Consider the following 21674-nt stretch of genomic DNA (forward strand, 5'->3'; position numbering starts at 1 on the left):
AGAAGAGAGTGTTTCAAGTCGCGCAGGAAAATAGAGATGGGAATTTCCATAGCGTCTCGAATATTACAACATTAAATCCCTTAAGATTAGAAATAATTACTTTATTACCAGTTGCATTTTAGTCTGTAAATCCTGAAGTTATAAAAGAGATTATTAAAGCAATAAATCAGATTTACTTCATACGTGTGTTTACAGCACATGTAATGATTGTGCTGTAATGCATAACAGACAAGAAGTAAGAAGTCTGGAGAATTTATTGGACGTGTTTGGAATTCATAAACTGAAGGATTGAGCAGCAGAGTGAACCCCAGTCGTTGCTCTTTGATTGAAAAAAAAAAAATCTGGGTTCGAATCCCGTATACAACGCGAATAATCCTTGTATAGGCTTCTCATCTGAAGGCGAGTTAACCGGTCTCGTACGGTGATTTTTTTCCCCTCCCCGAAGGCAAAAAAAAAAAAAAAACGGCCAAAGGATGTTTGCATTGTGCAGAGAGGAATAATCTCCCTGGGTTCGGTCATGGGAGATAATTAAAGTTCAGAAGTGCCACCGATGATATAATGATGAAAATATCTTTTCATAACATTTCTTTGATCCCAACTTGCTTGCTTGGCACGCAGGGACGGCTCGTGCATTGTGACTGCGGAACTGCACCACCCCCAATTTTTCTCGATATATAAATATATTTATTAATAATATTTAATTTTATCATCAACAATCCTATACAATTCTCTTATTTTGTATAAAAAATAAAAATCCATGGCGAAGGACGCTAGCAGCACTGTGTTTACCACAGTGTCATATTGCTACACGCGCAAGCATATGCACGTCATAATAAAATGCCAGGTATTAGTGTAATGCGGCACTGTCCGTCGCGCAGTTCCACTGTTGTTTATATGCAGTTTGCGCCAGTAACAGTATGTTCGTAGTGCTTATCGTGTTTACTCCGTCTCTTTAAATATTTGGACATTACAATTAGAGACATGACATTTGTTATAGTAATTTTTAAATAATTTCGAATTATAATAAACTGTATAATTTTATCGATAATAAACAATCTTTTTTTTTTTATGTTTTTTTTTTTTAATTTTTACCATAATTTTGATATTTTATCCAAATACGTATACATTGTACTTACAGTGTGTATGTATATTTCGAAAGTCGCAGCACTCCCACCATTTCAACCCACGAGCAGCCACTGTTAGCACGTCTATGACGTAAATAAATCAAAATTCCCATGACCGCTAGATGGAGGTACAGTAGAAGCTTCTGGGGTCAGTCACCGTTTATTTCGCAGTACCATTTTAATTATGTAAAGAAGATATATGGCTTTGCAGAATTAAAAAAAAATTCCCAAAGATCATTCCCAGTGCATATAAAAAATAAACGTGGTTTTGCACTGTACGCTTTTTGTCTGTTTTTCGTTACCTTCTCTCTCTGAGGATGAATTTCATTATGTTACAAACATTTAACAGCCCAAATTCCATGCAGCAGATTCCTTCTCCTCTATGAAATTACAATTGGTTCTTCAAACACATTTTTCATGAGCTATAAATCTTATATTGTTTTGCTAGATTAAATTTCCCGGGTCATAATTCATCTCATAATAAACGTTATCACATACAGAATCGTTCATCTACAATTGTTATTTTTAACTCAAAATGAAAAAATCTGAAATTAAGCGCAAGCCTTTTATTTATTTATTTTCGTAAGTATACTGATTGTGGATAATTTATCTTGCAAATATATGCCCCAATAATATTTATTAAACAATATTTCTATCCCTCTGCGTCCTATTTTTCGAGCAAAGATATTTACTTCCTGTCCGATCCTTGGGTATTATTGGGGGATGGGAAAACACTCGCAACACGGTTGGCAGATAAAGTACACAAACAAAAACCCTCTTTGTTAGTACATTAATTATAAATTGATCGATTGTAGTGTCATTTATTCTTTTTTTCAACTTTAATTGCTTTATTTTATTCGTTTGTATTTTAGCATTGTGAATCCATGGAAATATTGCAGTTTAGCGTCAGTGATAACAATACAGCTCTTGTGATTTAAAAAAAAAAAAAAGTATATCACGAGTCTCTGCATTGCCCTAATGTTTGCTAATGAACGTCAAAACATGAGCTCCTTCATTAGTGATATGTTATATATATTGCGGTGTCAATGTATTTAACATATATCTTTCTTCTGAGTTAAACCTGTTCTCACGAAAACATTACGTCAGATCCATCTAACTCCTACCTTATTAATCCTCCTTACCCTAGGTAAGGGGGGGATGAAAGCAAGTGAGTTTGTGTGAAGGCACCCATGAGGTGGATGAGTGTGAAAAATGACCACGTAAGGAATCTAGTCTATCAAGCAAAAATATTGAATAGGATAGTCAATTCAGGAAGTAAAGATGGATGGGGGACTAAAGGGATGCAGCCGTTTCTACTAATGCCAGAAGTATCAGGAACAAGAGGGAGGAGTTTTTGGCATTGGTTAGTGCAACCGCACCAAAAGTTATAGGTACTGGCGAGACTTTGCTAACAGCAGATGATGTAGTTACAGGAATTGAATGTGGAGGGTTTAGTTTTCAGGGAAGATAGGATGGGGGGGGGGGAGTACTGCTGATGATAGCAGATATATTGCAACCAAAAAAAGAACAGAAGACAGACGGGAGGGTGGCAGTTCATTTGAAGAAGTTGGTGTAAGGCTAGTAAGACAAAATACGAATACAGTTGGTTGTTGCTATACGCCAGAGAGTTCCACAGATGATCTGGAAGACATGCATCGCCAAATTAGTATAATGATTACAGGTCGAGTGCTTGTTATGGGGGACTTCAACTATGGAGATAGACTCGAAGGAACAAAGATCACATGGCAGGAAGGAAATAGAATTTGTACACCTGCTGAGAGATAATTATTTAAGGCAGCATGTTGATGAACAGGACTACTACGGGTGCGAGAGTATTGGACCTGGTCATAGGATCAGAAGAGCTATCCGTAACCATAGTGACCACATTGCCACCAATTGGTGAAAATGACCATGCGATCTTGACTTGGGAGATTGTAAAACATGAGGAATAAACGCTGCAGGATGAAGATATTAGTAGTGCATGGGAGATAGTTGAAGGTTAATAAGGTAGGAATTAGATGGGTGAGTAATATCATTAAGCACGAGCTGCAGAAGAAGAAGAAAATGCTGTGGGTTGAATATTAAGAGAAACGTGACCAGCAAAGTAATGAACAGTACAAGGCTCAGGGGCGAGAAAGGTGACCAGCATGGCAAGGAAGGCAAAATAAGATTATGAGAAGATTCTAGCCGAGGCAGGCCACAGGAAATCCGAAAGAGTTCTTTCGTTATGTGGCAGATAAGAGGAAGAATGGCCATGGAAGATTAACCTTAATGAGTGATTATGGTCAGGGGGAGACAGAAGCGGATAAAATAGTCGAGTTACTGAGTGACCACTTTGCAAGGTATATCATCCTAGTGATATTACTTCCTTAACCTATGGGACAGATACTGATGTGAGAACAGAGGTGGATGAATTGGAGGTTCTTAGGATATTAATATTCTGCAATATTAATATGTGGGATCAGATGGGATATCTGCTAGGGTTTTGGAGAATGTGCAGAAGAACTGGTCTCAGATCTGGTAGAGTTCCGAGGGAGTGGAAAGAGGGCAAAGTAATCAATTCCTTTGCATAAGGAGGCTCTAAGACTGTAATAGCAAATTATATACCAATTGCTATCTCTGGCGTGGTGGTAAAAGTACTGGAAAAATTGGTCGAAAATAGAATTCAATAATGGGTAGATAAAAGTATGATACTGTTATGAGGGGTAACATGGCTTTGTGAAGGGTCGGTCATGCCTTAGTAATTTACTAAGTTTTTATAATAGCGTATCAGCTGAGTTGGATAAAGGAAATGGCTACACGATGATTTTGCAAAGGCATTTGACAGAATACCACATGAAACATTGTTATGAAAATTAGAACAAATGGGGATGGATGCAACACTGGTTAAGTGAAGAAGAGAGTGGCTGCTGGACAGATATAAAAAAAAAGTGGTATACGGTGTGGCAGAATCGAGAGGAAAACAGGGGACGAGTGGTATGCCACAAGGTTCAGTGCTATATATATATAACTTGCACATAAATGATACAGGAAACAACCTGAAAGGAAATATTCCGTTGTTTGCTGATTATGCGAAATTAGATAGAACAATAGTTAATCAAGGCAATGTGGAGAGCTTGCAGGACAATTTAAATATGCTGTCAGTGTGGGCAAAAGTTAATGAGTGTCAGTTTAATGTCGAAATGTAAAGTTATGCATTTTGAGATAAATAGATTGCAAGTCGTGTATCACATTGATGGCACTGTACTCCAGGAAATAGATGAAGCTAGAGATTTAGGGATGGTGATAGACAGAGACTTAAAACTATAAATTCACACGTATGGCACAGTAATTAACGTTTTAATAATAGAAATATAAATATGAGTTGTAATTCCTCTTTATAAGGCCTTGATACGCCCACATCTTGATTATTGTGCTCAAGTCTGATCCTATGAGTTTTTTGAAGATTAGGAAGTGGTGGAGAGGATTCAGAGGTCAATAACCAAGTTGGTGAGTGGAATGTTCAACAACCTGTGGACTGTTCCCTATGAGGATAGATTGAAGGTATGTTGATTGATAGGAGAAAAAGAGGGGATATAATAGAAACATTTAAGTTGCTTAAATGGTTTTATAGGATAGATGCAGGGGATATGTTTTAGTACTTGGCTGGAGAGAACGGAACAAGGGGTCATCCCTGGAAGTTAAAGGTGTAGTCGGTAGGGGTGTGAGGACTAGATTTTTTGCTTGGAGAGTGGTGATTGAGTGGGATGAGTTGCCAGAGTCAGTTGTGAGTGCTTTGTCTGTTAATGGGTTCAAGGAGCGGTATGTTAGATTGGGTCTCCCGCAATGTCTTCGGACTCCATGGAGGAGCGCGTATAATAATCTAATGCAGACGAACTATTTTAATATTATTTTATTACTTATAGAGAGGTCAAAATTCTTTATAATGTTTGCATTAGTAACTCAACTGAAAAAGCTACTTGAAAGACTATGGGTTCGAGTCCACAACGGACATGTTTGTAAAATCCTTCTGTATACTAGCGTTTTATAACTTCTTGAAGTTATTAACAAGGTTTATCCTTTTTTAAAAATAAACGCGATGCTAGTTTTATTAATGAGTGGCATTTTCAGCAAAAATTTAAACCGGGGCTCATTCAGCAACTTTTTTTTTTTTTTTCACATTCCTTCAAGATATTGAATGAAGGAATGTGAAAGTTTCTTTTGCGACTTAGACAAACAATGAGTTGATACTAATAAAGGCAATTTCTATCGATATTCTAGAGCACGTGTTTTTACTGTTTTGGGCTCGGTATTTTCTCATTTATAATGAGAAAATCCGAAAGATTCAAACTGATGTAGTGCATAGATTGATAGCGCCTTTTTATTCTCGGTATTATCCATCCTTAAATAAACCAATACTGAGTGGTGTGTCACGTATCTGCTTTTAATCATAGCTATGTTGCTACAAAACTGTATGACATCATGTCAAGCTAATTAAATAATGTAATATATACTGACATTTATCTACATGTCAGGTTTTACTTGATATAAATTATAGAATAGTTTACATAAAATAAAGCAAAAAATGTTCTTTTAAATTTTATTTTATTTTATTATTTTTTTTTTTTAGTATTTAATCTTAACTTATTCATTTAAAAAAAGACCAAATAAATTACTCGGTATTATTGAGAAATGACGTATAACTTCCTTTAAAAACACTCATAAAAGGTGTATATTATTTCTGGGAAAACTCCCATGTTACTCCTCTTAATAAACTATTATAATTACGGCTATTTTGCCTGCTTCAGTTGAGGAGTGCCCCTGCTTAAATGTCATTAGCTATTTACTCACGGATTCTTAGGGCATTATAGATGTAAATGTACCAAAAAGTATATGTAGCATAAAGAAGAGAAATTTACACATACCTTTTTCTGGGTGTTGCTGCTTTTCTTCTTTCTGCGATGTCCGAAAACTACTGAGTGTGTGGAGGGGGGGAGAGGTAGGTAATTTGGGAGAATTAGAGATGACGACCGAGAATAGTCGAAACGGACCGCATCCCGTCAACCCCCTTTCCCCTTCTCTCTCCCTATATAAAAAATCAACCCTTTCCCCCACCCTATATAATATAGTAATATAATATATATGTTTATATATATATATATATATATATATATATATATATATTACTGGGGAAAAAACCGGGTTTTTTTAATTTAATTCTTCCAAATTACTTACCCCCCCCCCTCCACACACTCAGTAGTTTTCGGACATCGCATAAAGAAGAAAAGCCGCAACACCCAGAAAAAGGTATGTGTAAATTTCTATTCTCTATGCTACATATACTTTTTGGTACATTTACATTCACAATGCCCTAAGAATCCATGAGTAAATAGCCAATGACATTTAAACAGGGGCACTCCTAAACTGAAGCAGGCAAAATAGCCGTAATTATAATACTTATAAAATAAAAGCGTTATGCTAATACACTGCAGCGCCATCTTTCGGGAATTTTGCGTACTTGGATAAACAGCTAGAGGAAAAATTTTAATGTCAAGATATCATCGCGTCTATAAACTTTAGCGATACGTTTTATAACCAACACGGCTGCAAATTTTCTCCGTGCCCACAGTCTTTCTTTTCATTTTCTGCCTCCAAACTGTGGTCTGGTGACGATATTTCATTCTCTCGTTTCGCTGTCGACTATGCGTCATTCGGTGGATGAGCTTGATCATCTACTGACACCCACCTACTGTTTTTTATTTTCTTCCCTCCTTCTTACATGCCAGTCCATTTCGGAAAGTGGATCAATACGCAATTTCTAGGAGATTATTGCTGTTCTCGACTGGGCTCTTGCAGAAGGTCGGTTTTGGGCGTGTGTGTGTGTGTGTGTGAGCGAGCGCATGTCTCCCGTCTTCGCTGTTTTCATTATTTTGCAAGGAAAATAAGCGAGAGAAAGAAGAGATAAAAAAAGAAGTAGAGAGTCCAATATCAGATATCGTCGAGACCTGCTGCAGCACAAGACGAGGTTGTATGCTAACACCAATATACTCCATGTGATACCTAACGGCTTCTCTTTTATACAAGTTGCAATCAACTCGCTTATCTTGCAAGTGCATGCACGGCTTCCTGAAGATGCAACACGATATCGGACGATCGTTTATCGAATGAATAATATCTGAGTAAACAGATATTATTCATCAAAAGGCAGTGCACCATGAATCATTTTTAAAAATATAATATGTATAATATGGATAAATAGCTTTTACGATCGTATTCGGACAGAAAATATTTAAAAAAAAAAAAAAAAAAAGGTAAAAATAAAGACGATTTATTTTTGTTACATCCAGAAAAGTAAAATTTACAAGCATTTCCTGCATTCGAATCCTAGTTTGGTGTGAATGTTAGTAAATGTTTTTATTCGATCAATGATTTTTTACAACCCGATGTGAAACGACCATCGTGCTCATTGGAGGCTTGAAACTTTTCCAAATAGTTTTCTATGTGTACATACATGATTTTTTTTATTTTCTCACCATCGAGCTAATCAGATACTCGATATTCTGGAAACGTATTAATGGAGCAACTTGTAGATACGTTTACAAGCCTTTGGTGGGTGGGATTCACTACATTTCTCATTACTTGACATAATAAAGCAGATGGAGTTTGCTTCTCTGTTACCATGGTAACAGTTTGCCTCCCAAGAGGACGATAAGTAGTTTACGTCATCAAGAACAAAAGATATTCGAAAGTGAAATGTTTTGCGTAGGAGTTCAGTTTGCACAAAGAAATTCTAGTTATCCCCATATTAAGTATGATGACCTTGAAGAGGCGTTCTATCTTGTTACAATCAAATTGAATTAACTTTGGATTTCTCAATAAAAACATATATAATTATCAGTAAACCTGATAACTATAATCAACTTCCGAAGGAACCGGAAACTCGTTGCGGTAATTATCAATCGAAGGGATCTCATTTCTCGAGCTAATTGAGAACAAAGTTTAACAAGACAGAATTAGTTCATCTATGTAATCAGCGTTGTCACTTCGTACCAGACTATCGTGCTACCACGAACGATTTATCTCTCACTGAACAATACAACATGCGTATTCGCCATTCAAACTATAATTACGTCATCACTTTAGCCAACAACTACTCATTGTCTTAATGTAGTTCGGTGGTTAGCATTTGGAGTACTGAATAGTTGAATAGGGTGTGTTTTGAATTGATAAAAAGTGGATAAAGTTAATTAAAACTGAAGGGAAACTTGAAGTCAATTGGAACACGAATGTTCCAGCATTTCATCTGATGGGTTAATTCAACTATCCTGCACATATGTGCTGTCAAGCTCGGCTCTACTCATCTCTTGTTACTTCCAATGTGAAGTTCTTGAAGTCTTTCGTTATCACAATTTATGGAATATTGTTGTTGGGGTTGTTATGGTACTATCTATTGATTCACCTTGCATGTCTGCCCATCTTCTGGTAATACTGAGGGACCGTAGCTCATAATTAGTTCTCATTAAGCAGTTAAGTTTTTGTCTGAATTCTCATTCGATCAAAACTTATTTCTTCACGAAATGCACTATCTAGCAAGACTCCTTTTTAAACCAGTTAAAATATTAAATTTCTTACAAATATTCTTCAGCAATGTAAGAAGTCTCAGTTATAGGCTTCTTACATGAACTGCGTGGTCACTCGCCTTCCAAGATGGATTAGGTTAGCTTCTCCTAAGCCACGTGTGCAGCGATATTAATGGAATTTTGGTTAACCGTGTATAATTGTGAATTATCATTCCTGAAATCTTATATTATTACAAGCAGAGAGAACTCGGCTATGAGTTTGACTGGAGAAGCCAAACTAGATGGCCTTTTTTTTTTCTCCAAGTCGGTTCCTGAGTCAATTTTCTGCATCAGAGATGCAGGAAACTGACATGGTATTAGCACAGCTGTTACTGCATTTGTCCCCCCCCCCACTTCTCTAACTAAACACGTTATAGCACATGTTTGGCTTGGAATATATAATGTATGATGATTTTATAATTAATCACATGGCAAATGTTTCACTTTACTAAACTGAAATATTTGCTTGCTTTTTTATCTTAAAATATTATACACTCAAAGATAAGTCAATCATTGGATAAATTATGCGATTTTTATTTGAATACAGGAATTAAAACACTAACGAGCGTTGAAATTCTGAAGGTGCTCTGACCTCATCTGTTGTTCATGACTTTAGTCCAAACAAAGCTTAAAACTAAATTAGTTCACTTGTTTCATTTGTGTTGAAAGTTTTTGTTTAGTTTGCATCATGTATGAATGTTGGAAGTTAATTTTTTTATTATTTCGGTATATCATTTAAAATAGTGTATCAAGCATCGGTATTTTCTTTCTTCTTACATACGTTGGTTTTAGTAATAGTTAAGATTAATAACATGAAATACATTTAAACAAATACCTTTTAAATATTATCAATAAATGCGACTTTTTGCCAGAACAATATCACCTCTTCAACGCTACTTTGAATTTTATATTTCGCATCTGCGATTGATCATAATGAACTCATTTACGGGTAGGTCGGAGTTGAATTAATTAAGGAATGGTAACGCAAGTTTTAAGGGGGGAAAAAATCGATAGGATTAGATTCCTATTTTTGGGTTCTTTTGGTTACGTTGAGAAATGCCAATAACGGAAATACGAAATATTAACAGAACTAAAAACAATTAGCTTACAAAGGATTAACAAAATATTCACATTGGAGTATGCTGTAATACTAGTTTGCCATAAAGGAAACATAGCAAATTTATTCATGTTTGCCATAAGGTCATGAGCTATCACATGAACACTGCAGTACTCCTCCGAATCAAGCACTCTCTATGACTTGGAATTTTCTTATTTTCTTTTAAATGAATAAATCCACTAAAATACGTGTCTAATCACGATTTAATCTTTTCTTAATAATCAGGAGATGATTGTCGTAGCGATTATAGGATTTGAAAACATGACCACCAATGATGCCGTTTCTGATGTCTTTTCACTTAATTTTTACGTTTTCTTGGATCGTCTTCATCATTTAAGGAGGGAGATGTTATTTCTTCGTATTATTTTTAAACATTTTACCAAATTGTGTCTGCAGATAGTCCGATTAAGATAAATTGAAATAGCTCCGGTTCGTCAAGTCTTCGCAAGGATCTTGAAGTAATAGAATTACAAAAGCCCAAGACGCTAAAAACAGACTGAGGAAAAATAAATTTAAAACCGGAATTTAATTAACAGTAAAAAAAAAAAAAGAAGCCGCATAATTTTGTTTAATCCATCGAGTAAAGAGAAATCCGTCTGTCTAATGTTATTAATCTTTCTACTCTTGCTCAAGTGATCTTGAGGTTTCGACGCGCATTTATTTCCATTTCGAAACGATCCCACTGCTAATTAGAAGCACTGTTCACTATTCTGTACCCAGTGCATAATTTAAACGAGGATGAATGAAAGAACCAATATGATTATAATTCATTAGCGAGTGATCCACAGAGGCCTAGCGCTAAATACGCATTGCGTCTTTGCTTCACATGGAAGGTTATTTGGAGGTCAGAGTTTTATTGCTTGCAGTGTGAGATTTTCACAGATTTATTGCGTTTCATTATGCAAACAATTCGGTTTAATTTTTAAGTCATCGGTAAATAAAACTTGAAAACAAAGCAATTTCGAAATATTATTGCTAATTTTTCCCTTCAGAGATTTTATTTTTAATTTATTAATCTCATTCTGTTTCTCTCAATTTCTTTATTCGTGAAATAACCTTTTTTTTTTATCTACTAATCCTTGTTAATTAGATGAGCGAGGAAATGAAGTTCAAAAGAAATTAGTGTAGTTAATGAGTTCAGATATCTTCATCGTAGGCTAAACCGAGTCGCTTCTTACAATAGGATTTTGCCGTTAGGCTTCATAAACACTAATTATATTTTAGTAAATAGGGTTCATTAATTATTATGGTTTCGATTTTTTCGTTAATTAATTAACGGAGGATGGTTAACGATATTCTGTGAAGATCATTTTGAGGTGATTTTATTCTAAAAACTTTTAGTGGTGGAAAAAAATCTAAAATTATAGGTGCTTTCGATATTATGCAATATAAACCCATAAACCCAATTTTAACTTTGTAACATCTCTATTTAATGATGATGAAAAAGCAAGTGAGGTACAAATGTTTTAAAGCACAGCGCCATCTATGTATCAAGTTGCGAACTGTAATATTGGCTTACATAAATACAAAAATTTTGTTTCAAACTAAAATACGAATGTCATATAATAGACAGATTACTGAATTAATATTTTTTTATTCAGGTACGTTGAGGAAGTTTTATTATTTCAAATCAACAAAGATCATGAGGGAGGAATGTATTTTTGTTATTATTATGTCTGTTAATTGTATTATCTTGTTAGTTTGTCTCTCACCAAGATGATTTTATTTAGTTATGTTACTTAACGAGAGACAGTCTGAGATTAAGTTGTGGAACTTCTGGGGATGTGAGGTGGGGGGGGAGTAGACATTCATCCCCTTGATTATAATCAAGGCGGAAATGACTCACTGCTTATTGGACAATCTTCGGTGATCATTTGACTCATCATCAAATTTCGGTGACCGAATTCAAATAATCATATTTATTTATACTTCGGAACGACAACGTGCATCGTAATCCCGAAAATATTCTTTTATTTATTCATATTTTCGTAGCTTTTCTTTTAAATTCTCATTCATTGTCCAGTTGAATCAACGACAATAATGGCTCGTGAACTGATGTTTGGACCTACGCGATCTAACAAGTATGTATTCATGTAGCCGCACGTATGTATTTAGATTCGGCTAGTTCAGATCGTTATTCCCCCCATCCCTCGAATGAATAAAAAGTAAAAAAATAAATAAACCGGCTGGAGAACCCATATTTACGTTGCATAAGACTGGCCAAATGTCTTAGTCGTCCTTTTCCATTTCAACCAATCTGTTTTGTGTTTCCATTCCGCTGACTTTCCTGAAGTAGGGACAGGCCAAGTTTTTTGTTTTTTTTGTCAACTGTGTGTGTAAACAGACAGAAGCTTTACAACTTGACTAATCTTCTTAAGCCATCAGTGGAAGGAATTTAAACCGTGTACAACAGGTATCTTAGAGCTTAACTTCTTGAAATCGATGAATGTTCATGGTTCAACACAACTGTAATATCTTCCGGGGGGGAGTGAATCACGTTCAGTACATGAAAAAAAATTTACTCTAAACATCTGATTCCTACATTCCAAACAGATGCCACTATTGCGATGTTTTCAAAAGTTAGAGATCGGGGCTGAAAAATAACTTATATATTTCATCATCTAAATTTAATAACTGTTTTCCATCTATCTGCTCCATACTTTCCTGTAATTTATTAATGCATACGACAATAGAATAACACTCTTTATACTGAATAAGTGTCATTTTTCAATTATTTGTTTAATCTATTTATTATGCAAGTAACTGACAGCGCATTTTTGTATGTGAACACCGATGTCAGCTCTGCAGCATCAGGGGGGGGTTACCATTTGAAAATTAAATTAGTTCATTAAAGGGTGCCAGAAAGGTGGGCTAAATTCAATACGAAGTTAACGAAAGATTTAGAAATAATCTAATTTTCTTTTCGTTCTCTAAGAGGGAGTAGGCGGGATTCTTTAACCGTAACTAGATATCAGTAAGTAACTGATCTTCGCTACTGGTAGTTGAGGTCAGAGGAAATATGAGTGTAAAGTGCGGCGCAATCAACATCTCGTATTTCTAACCCTAACCGAATTAGCGTGTGAAATTGTGAGCATTCTACGGCAGTTTTTTCGGGGTAGGAGCTTTTTTTGTTCCTAATATTCGGTAGTCGTATGAATTTTCATTATGCTATTGAAAATACAACCTTCTCACACTGACATACAGAATTTTTTAAAACATTTTGGCAACGTTAGGATAAATAATTCTTGAAAAAAGTCCTAAGTCAGCAGTACATACTGAAACTTAAACTGAGTACGCGATTAAAAAGAACGTCGCATGCCAGACGCATAAAAATGCGCTGCGCTATTTGCAAAACTGAACAGATTGCAGCAGTAAAATGCTGCAATAATGAATTGCCGATCCTGAAGAAAAGAAGGCAAAATATAATTGGGGGCGGAACTTTTCATGTTCAAGATTAGCCTCGCTTATTATGCTCTAGAGAAATGTAGTTTGGCAACTCTATCATTCCACTTGATTACGTAAAATCAGATCATTAGTTTTTTTTTTTTTTTTTTAATCATTTGTTCTTTGGGTGGTTAATGATGACGTATTCCTTTCATTAAACAGAAGTAGTGACAAAAAAAATTTAAAGTTCACGATAATCGACGAATAGGTATGAATGAATATTAAGCCAACATTGTTCCCTGTCCTAGCAAATGGTCGGCTACGTATCGTCTCAAATTTATAAAAAAAAAAAAAAAAAACAGTATAGCTAGAGATTTTTGCTAATAGCCAGTTAGGATTTTATGTTAGTATGAAATTAGATTCATTACTTTAGGAAGACAAACCTTATAGTATTTACATAGTATTTACAAATATTGGCTTAGATATGTCACGCGCTTCCTGTTGGCTTCTGTGGAAGCAGTAGATCTTACGCCGGAAGAAAAATAAAGTCTTGACTGCATTAGCTGTTTCTAGGAATGCCATTTCTTTCATGTTGACAAAACTTCTTAAGTTTGTGGCGAAGTCTGTAGGTTCACGGACGTAACTTCCTGGAAGTTTACCCTCGAATCCATTAGTAACGCTAATAGCTACCGATTGGCAATGTTGACACAGACTGTTGAACCTACAGTCTAGCTAACTAATAAGGAAGGGGAACTTAAATGGACAGTTAGACAAGATAAAGATGTGCAGCAGCATGTAGACATTTTCTGATCTTTAGAGTAAACATTACTATTACGGAATGGCATAAAAATTAGAAACAATTTTATATGCATCTGAAAGCAAAAAAAAAAAAAAAAAAATCGGGAAAATAAGTCAGCTGAACTTCAGATTTAAATATTAAAGCAAACAAAAAAAGAGTACTGGTCACGTTATCAGGTTTTAACATCGCAACCCTGTTCTCTTACCCGTCAACTATTATGTGTTATAACTGAATATGGGAAGACGAGTCTTAAAAATTGTAATTTAATTGTACTTAAATGCATTATTTACGAAGTTGGTAAAGCCATACAGCAAACATTGTCTGTTAAATTCGCATGTTCATTTTTCGGAGGAAAATGTATTTTGGGGAGGGGCTAAAAACCCTGCAAGGATGAAACCGATTAAAGTCGTCTTTAGTTGAAATACTCTTACAGAGGTTTCCCCCTCCTCGTAAACGAAAATTCCAATGAAGTTGCCCTTAGCTCCATTCAACCAAACAGCAGTGCCCTTATCACTGAGATATTATTAGTCTGTACTTATTGTCTAGCAACTGAATTTATCTCGGTCTGCTAGGATATGGAAGAAACATGAAAAGGTTACGTTTTTCAATGCATACCACCGCCATCTTCCAATGTATGATCACCAAACCCGCTCAGTGAGAACAAGCTATTTATTATCATTAATTTATTGATGCAGTACCAACAGGTAATGCATGAGAAGTACATTGGAATGTGAATGCTTTTGTTGTATGGACAAAGAACACGTCGTTACCATTCAGTTTATCATTGTGAAGGGACTTCGCTGTCATCACCTCAAGCGAAGGCCAACTACGTAAATAAATGTTACCTTATGTTATAATGAGATACTAACCTAATCTTTGTCTCTCTCTCGTCTACTGGTTATTTTTAGTCAACTGATAGAAATTTTCAATATTTTAATCATCTTAGTTTCATCACGAGGATACCTAGAAGAGCTTCTCAACAGGAGGTGAGTTATCCGATCTTATACAGAGATGGCAACGTTTTTTATTCTTTTTTTTTCCCGAAAAACAGCCCAAACCAGTTTACAGACGAAATGCACTGGTGTCATAGCCATAAATCCAAACTTACTCCCTCATTCTCAGCTCCAGCAGCGAAAATATCCCCTTCATTAACTTTCATACTTTTAAACCCGTCACTATCCCATAAGCAATTTAATGAGACGTTTAATTTTCCGGTCACTTGTTTACTGGTGACTGGAAAATTAACCTATCTAAAGCATTCTGTAAGATTACTGCATACACTAAACAAGGAACTTTTTTTTTTCCTCGGAAATCTTGCGAAGATTTACTTTCTCAATATAAGCACGCATTCTCCTAGTCAATTGCACTTTCCTATCTGTAATCATTAGATGCCGGAAGAGGTACTTGCTTATCCGAGCTGAAGGGAGTTTTTTCGTTGCTTGTTTACCGAGGATGGCTAATTTCTTATCTATTTTTTTTGTTGTTGTTAAAAAGCAAGATTTACAAGTTTCTTTTAGTGATTCGTTTTTCTGAGGCACTTATCAAAGAAGCCCTTTTAAAAAAACGCTGAAGTTCTTGTACATTCTGTACGAATTTCTTAAAACACGGAAAAAATTCTTGCAGTTTCAGTTAAATAGACCAGGGCAGTTGCCATCCGAATTCTTTTGTGTAACATCAGATACCGTATTTGCTTGCAATCTTCCTGAATGCAAGCCAGATCAATAAATGTGAATATTTCAAGAATTGATTCATGTTCTGGTATATTATTCGGACCTTTATTTCATTGTCAGAGTAAATGTTAAACTTACCATGCGAAATTGCTTAGTTATACAATATTACGTAACTCCTGTACCTTCATCTTACCTCTCGTCTAGCCGTTTACTCTAAGGAGTCATAACTGTGTTTTCACACTTTTCTTCGGAGTAGTATTCTTTATTTAGTTCTTTTCTCTCTGTGCCCCCACCACCATTTCCATCGAAGATATTTTTGGTAAGAAGAATTGGAAAAATCAATTTCAGAACTTTTATATGCTTACTGTACAACAAAGAATTATTCGTTTTTGATATTCTATTAATTAGGCATACGTAATGGTTGCTAAACACAATAAATATACATGGGGGGGGAGATAATGGGCCTGTTTTGTACTTTTGGTATTAGACGAAACTCAGCTCTACACCTAACTGGCGAAGCTGTGTATATGTACGACTATATACAAAAGAAAAAAAAAAGAAAAGGAAATGACACATTTTTATTTATTTATTTATTGGTCTCGAAAGAAGTCTTGGAAGTTGCTTGTTTCTGACCTCGTAAATATCGTGCAGTCCTCCAGAGAGAAATATATAATCTGTAAGTTATTCATTCACATACCGCAAAAAGTTTAAAAAATCGAAGAATATTAAAGCCAGTTGCCGCTAGGTGTCAGGACGTACTGCAATAGAATGATTTATTACAAGTCATAACATGGTACTTATTAGGCAAGGTGGTATAAGGGAGGTGGCTAATGAGAACTACTTAATGATGCCATCTGGAGTTTAAAAGTATTAACATTTCAATGTCAAAAAATGCATGGATGGCTTCGCAGATTCCTGTGGAAGGAGATCTGATACTGGATGGACTTCTCTTTTACAGCGTTTCGACATGGGGGATAAAAACATCCATAAATCAGTACTGAGATGACAGTGCCATCTATGTGGTCTTGTCTGAACCAGTTTGTATGAAAACGTTTACTTAAACGACTACAAATGGAAAATGCAAAAGGTATTGAATACAGGAAAGTAAATACGATATGTTTGTAATTATTTACTGTGTTCAACTACAGTTTGGAAGTGTTTAAGCCATCTAGAAAATGTGGCTAAGATATAGGGAAGACAAAAGCATTGCTAGTCAACTCCACAGGGTGGAATGTCATATGAAGAAACAGCAGCGGAAGGTATTATCAGTTCATATATTCGCACAAAAATAAATGTAGGGAGATAATCTTGAAAGGGTTAAAAGAAATTAACTTCCCCAGGCGACTAGAACAATCCAGTCTTAGAATTCATTAGGATTTCCATACCATCCATTTTCTTTTCCCTCCATTAAGACTTTCTTAATGTCCAACCAGCTACCGCCATTATATCCACCTTTTAACACTACCAAACAGTGCATAAGTAAACGAACTATTAGTTTTTATGTTACGAAGATAAACTGTACAGTGATAGATTTAAAAGTACTCTTTCTTTTCTGAAAATCTTGCCAGTTTCTTTACAGAATTTAAGAAATCTTTCTTTTTCTTAAAAAAGAAGTTCTCTCGTATAAAAGTTATGACTAATAGATATTCCTTAAAGAGTTATAAACATAGTCAACAACCACATTAACAACCGTTGCTTTCTTTAAAATTGTTCAGCACTTTTATAAGTTATAAACGTATGATATGTGTGTGTATAAGACGGGCTTGCTATGCTAATTTGTTCCAATAATATTGTTCCCTAGACATCGTAGTATAGCATCTTCCAACCAGAGTACTTAATGAAGTTTGTCAGATATTTTGTACACTCATATCAGACTGAAAAAGCCAGTTACTGAGCTTATACGTTATGTAGGATTAGGATTTCAAATTCCTGAACGCATTGATCATTTTCGGAGAGAGGAGGGCTAATTTTTTTCCAATGCAAGCAAATTAGTTTATAGAATATAGTGAGACTGAAATAAACCACAAATACAAAGCTTTAAATCAAGACAAATGACAGGAATTTTATCAAAAAAAAATTATCTTCCCTGAGTACATACGTAATGTTATTTATGTGTTGCCTAACGCAAATATGCTTAACTGTTTTTTTTAAAAACTGGAAGCAGCTGAATTTGCACAATTCATGACAAACAAATATCAAATGTAATGAAATTATCCTGAATAAAAACACGCAGACGACAAAAGATACCGGTGATATGTAACAGAATCAGTTTAAAATTATTTACCTGCTTAAAAATTGGCAGACGACAAAAGATATCAGAGATAAATAGCAAGCAATTAAAATTATCATCCTGCATAAAGAATAGACATTTAAAAAACAGATACCAGAGATGCAGACTGCCAATAAATCTCCCTAGTGGTTTAATATATCAAAAGCTTTTATTAAGGCCTTAAGGAGATAACAAAAAGTAAAAGAAATTGGAGAAACGCTGTTGATGTTTGAGCAGAAAAAAAAATCATAAAACGGATAATTCACGTTAAGAATGGTAGAGATAAAAGAATTGTTTTTGTACTGAACAAAGGAATCAAAATAACTTAGTTTATTGAAAGAAAAACTAAAATGAACCTGCATTTGTCAAGCAACAGAACATCTCGTAATGAGAAAACGAAACATGGAATATAAATATTAATATACTAGCTACAAACATAAGCCGAGCTCTTAAGTTAACTAATCGGAGGAATCGTTTGTCAATTTCTGCAGAAGTTGAGACTATACCTGAGGATATCAGATAATTTAGGCTTATATTAAGAAGTGACAAAAGAAAAATCAGCGAGATAGGTCCGTGTAAATTACCATTTTTTTAAAATTACTTAGCATTTTTAATCATTAACCATTTAAAAAAACTAAATACTTTAAATATATAAGTGATTTCTTTTTTTTTTTCTCCTTAGATCAGGTTTTCTTACAAGAATATAGTAGAAGATCGTAAATCACATGTTATTTTTTAATAAAATGAAAATCAAAGTAAATATTTAAGTATAAGAATCTGTCTACGTAAAAACAGTCATTACGTTTTTTTTTGTTATCAATTGTTTCTTGAGAGTTTAATTAGGCACAGCTTCTTAAGTATATATTTACGAAAACCCACTTTAGCTTAATAGTAACAAAACTGTCGAAAATATAGAGATGAGATAACTTACGTCAGCTATTTTGAATTGATAGGTTTGCAATGGCTTTGACCCCCCTGATATAAAAAATATAACCCTTCCTTGCTAATTTCTGTGTAAAATCTCCACAATTGTATACGATTTACTAAATTAGTTAACGTTATTATAAAAATTCTATAGATACAGTAAATGATTCGGTATCTTAAGTATCCGAAAAAAAATTGACAATAAGTTGACTGAATAAATCGGACTTATATTATTGTGTTAGATAAATATAACTGGAGGGCAGATGAACAGAAGCCTAATAAAGGGGGGGGGAGTAAAAGGAATTTGGTTTCCTGCAACAACTATAGAATAAAGTTTTTATATTCATACTGAGTCTGGACATGCAATGCCAATATATAATGAGCACTTAAAAGTTCCACTTGGTTATGCTCATAGTCATTAAATTTTATATAATAAAAAAGAAAATGTTTTGTTCACTATCAAATGAATCAAAACGTATCCAAAATATATACAGTTCTGCGTGGCACTTGCTTCAAAGTATCCTCATCGAGTGAGAGCAACTCTTTTAAGTTGTTTTAACTATAATTCAATCAGGCACTTGAACAATAGACACCTAAAGCATTCTTGCGAATTAGATCCCAGATATAAACCGATGAATCACGTTTTCAGGCTAATATGAATGCTATTGTTGTACGCGTTTGAGTGATTCGTTTAAATCAATTCTAGAAACACATCTAACGACGAAAAGCAAATGAACTCAAAAGACATTGAACGTGCTATCGAAACCATTCTGTCAAGGACCAAACATCTCCATTTCACCGGTTCACTTTAAAATTTAAAGAAAAATACTTAAAGTGTAGTAGGGGGATTCAACCGTAAGCTTTCGTTGATTACAGAGAATGGTTTATCCGAACATTCACAGCAATGCAAGAAAAAGCATATCCACTGTATATGATCGGTATCATTAACTTTGTTTTTAACGATTGCTTTGTTTTTTTTTTACGCATGCCGTTGATAACAGTGGTGTATTAGCCCTCTTCCCCTGCTAAACAGCAGGTAACACGCTCCATTTCTTTTAATATTAATACTAATTTATATATGTTGTATAAATTCCGGGTTGAGGAAGGAAAAACCAAAGAACTCGGTTTGGTCTAAATTCATCATAAAGAGCTTATCAGTTGGGGTTAAGTCTGTCTTGTCACTGGTGAACTGTTTGTCGAAGTTGCTAACGTCTTTCCGATGTTTCTAGAAGGGAAAAAAAGAGAAAAATAAGTGAATAACAAGAAGCACAGCATTTGTTTAAAACTGAATCGAGAGAATTATTTTGGCAATTTTTTTTAATGAAGAAAAAAAGAACATTTATCTAAAAACAAGATTTAACTAACCTGTTAACCATTAAATTTTTTTTTCCGTATTTTCTTCTGCATTTATGTAGTAGACGCAGGCACCGATCGATTTACATTTCTTTTATTTGCAAACAGTAACCAAAAGAAAAGCCAGATCTATTCTTCTGCTCACTTACCTGATGCCTTTCCTTAATCTTGATTACTCCAAAACGTTCTGTATGCTGGAGGTAGCGCAATCCTGCTATTTAATCTAAGATGTAGCGGAACCATCTTCGCGTTGTCACAAAGTCACATTAATTGGTAAGAATGAAGTTGCTGATTTAATTTTAGAAATACGTAACTACGTTTCACGTGACTAATAACTGTTTTGGAGTTCCAAATCCCAGTCTAAATGTGCTGCATCCAAATCATTATCATGTGGGCAGATTTTCATGTATCATTAGAAATTTTAATTCTCCTCAGATTCATTTCTGGTGGTAAAGGTTCTAAGTAGTCTTCATTATCCTTAACTAATGGTAAGCTAAATAAGATTAAGTTAATCTTTCTTTGGATCTCTTTTGCCTAGTTCCATTTTTTTTTATTATTAACCTTCAGCACATTCTATTACTTGTGCGCTATAGGATTACAATGTTTTCAAGTTATTTGGCACAGCCATGGAATTTTAGAAGAGCGTGTAATGATGTCCTTTGATAAAAGAGAAAGTTGCAGAGTTAACAAATGCAAGAATAAAGTTAATTGGTATTCCATAATGTATCTTTTTATCTCCTAAACTAACGTCTTCAATGCGAGCAAGGAAACTGATCAATGATGAAGCACTTCTCAAATTTTCCGTCACTTTGCGAGATTGAATTTGTAACTGATATACCATTTAGCGTGCAATGGAATTCAAAAGCAACGCCTAAGATTAACGAGAAACATTAAGAGAAAACTGTGACACGATCACATTACAATATTGATAGAGATTAAGAGCTTCAATATTAATATCGAAAAGGATCTTTAGCAGATTTAAAAAAAAAAAGTGAAACGCGTTTCCCTTAACAAAGCTAGTGGGATATCTAGGTGATAAGAACGTAAGCTGAACAAGAGAGAGATTTGGTGATTTATCACAATTTATAGGGACTTGGCCAACTGCAATACATCCCTAGACGCCAAAAAATCGAAAGAAATCGACTCCGAGAATAAAATAATTGTTTCTGTATCATATATTAATCATTTTAATAGGACTTCGCTATGTAGTTAACTGCATAGCCAATACCGATAAGTCAACAAAATTTATAAACTGCACATAAACAAAATTACAAACCTCCTGAATTTAACCTCTTCTTACTTTTTTTCTGTAGGCTTAAGAGCGCTGAAACTCTGCTTTATTCATGTAGCCGATAAAATACACTATCTAATCAAAAGTATCCGGACACCTACTGGAAACTGCAATTAGACTTTCACTGTGACACACTTTCCAGTAG

General features: G+C 34.7%; 2 protein-coding genes across 2 annotated transcripts in view; one reads left to right on the forward strand and one right to left on the reverse strand.

Annotated features, from left to right (window-relative positions):
* The window catches only part of LOC150103063 (uncharacterized), a 105351-nt gene that overhangs the window by 47966 nt on the left and 35711 nt on the right, over positions 1-21674 (forward strand). The gene's annotated exons all lie outside the window — the stretch shown is intronic.
* LOC150103064 (protein kinase C, brain isozyme-like) overlaps positions 16257-21674 on the reverse strand; it is a 227130-nt gene continuing 221712 nt past the window's right edge. Inside the window, exon 16 of the mRNA XM_090398401.1 lies at positions 16257-20110. Coding sequence (XP_090254527.1) covers positions 19958-20110 — 153 coding nt within the window. The 3' untranslated portion in view covers positions 16257-19957. The remainder of the gene's footprint in view (positions 20111-21674) is intronic.

Source organism: Typopeltis vanoorti, chromosome 9 (genome assembly GCF_054136105.1).
Source record: "Typopeltis vanoorti isolate ZY-2024b chromosome 9, IOZ_Tvanoo_1.0, whole genome shotgun sequence".
Lineage (NCBI taxonomy): Eukaryota > Metazoa > Arthropoda > Arachnida > Uropygi > Thelyphonidae > Typopeltis > Typopeltis vanoorti.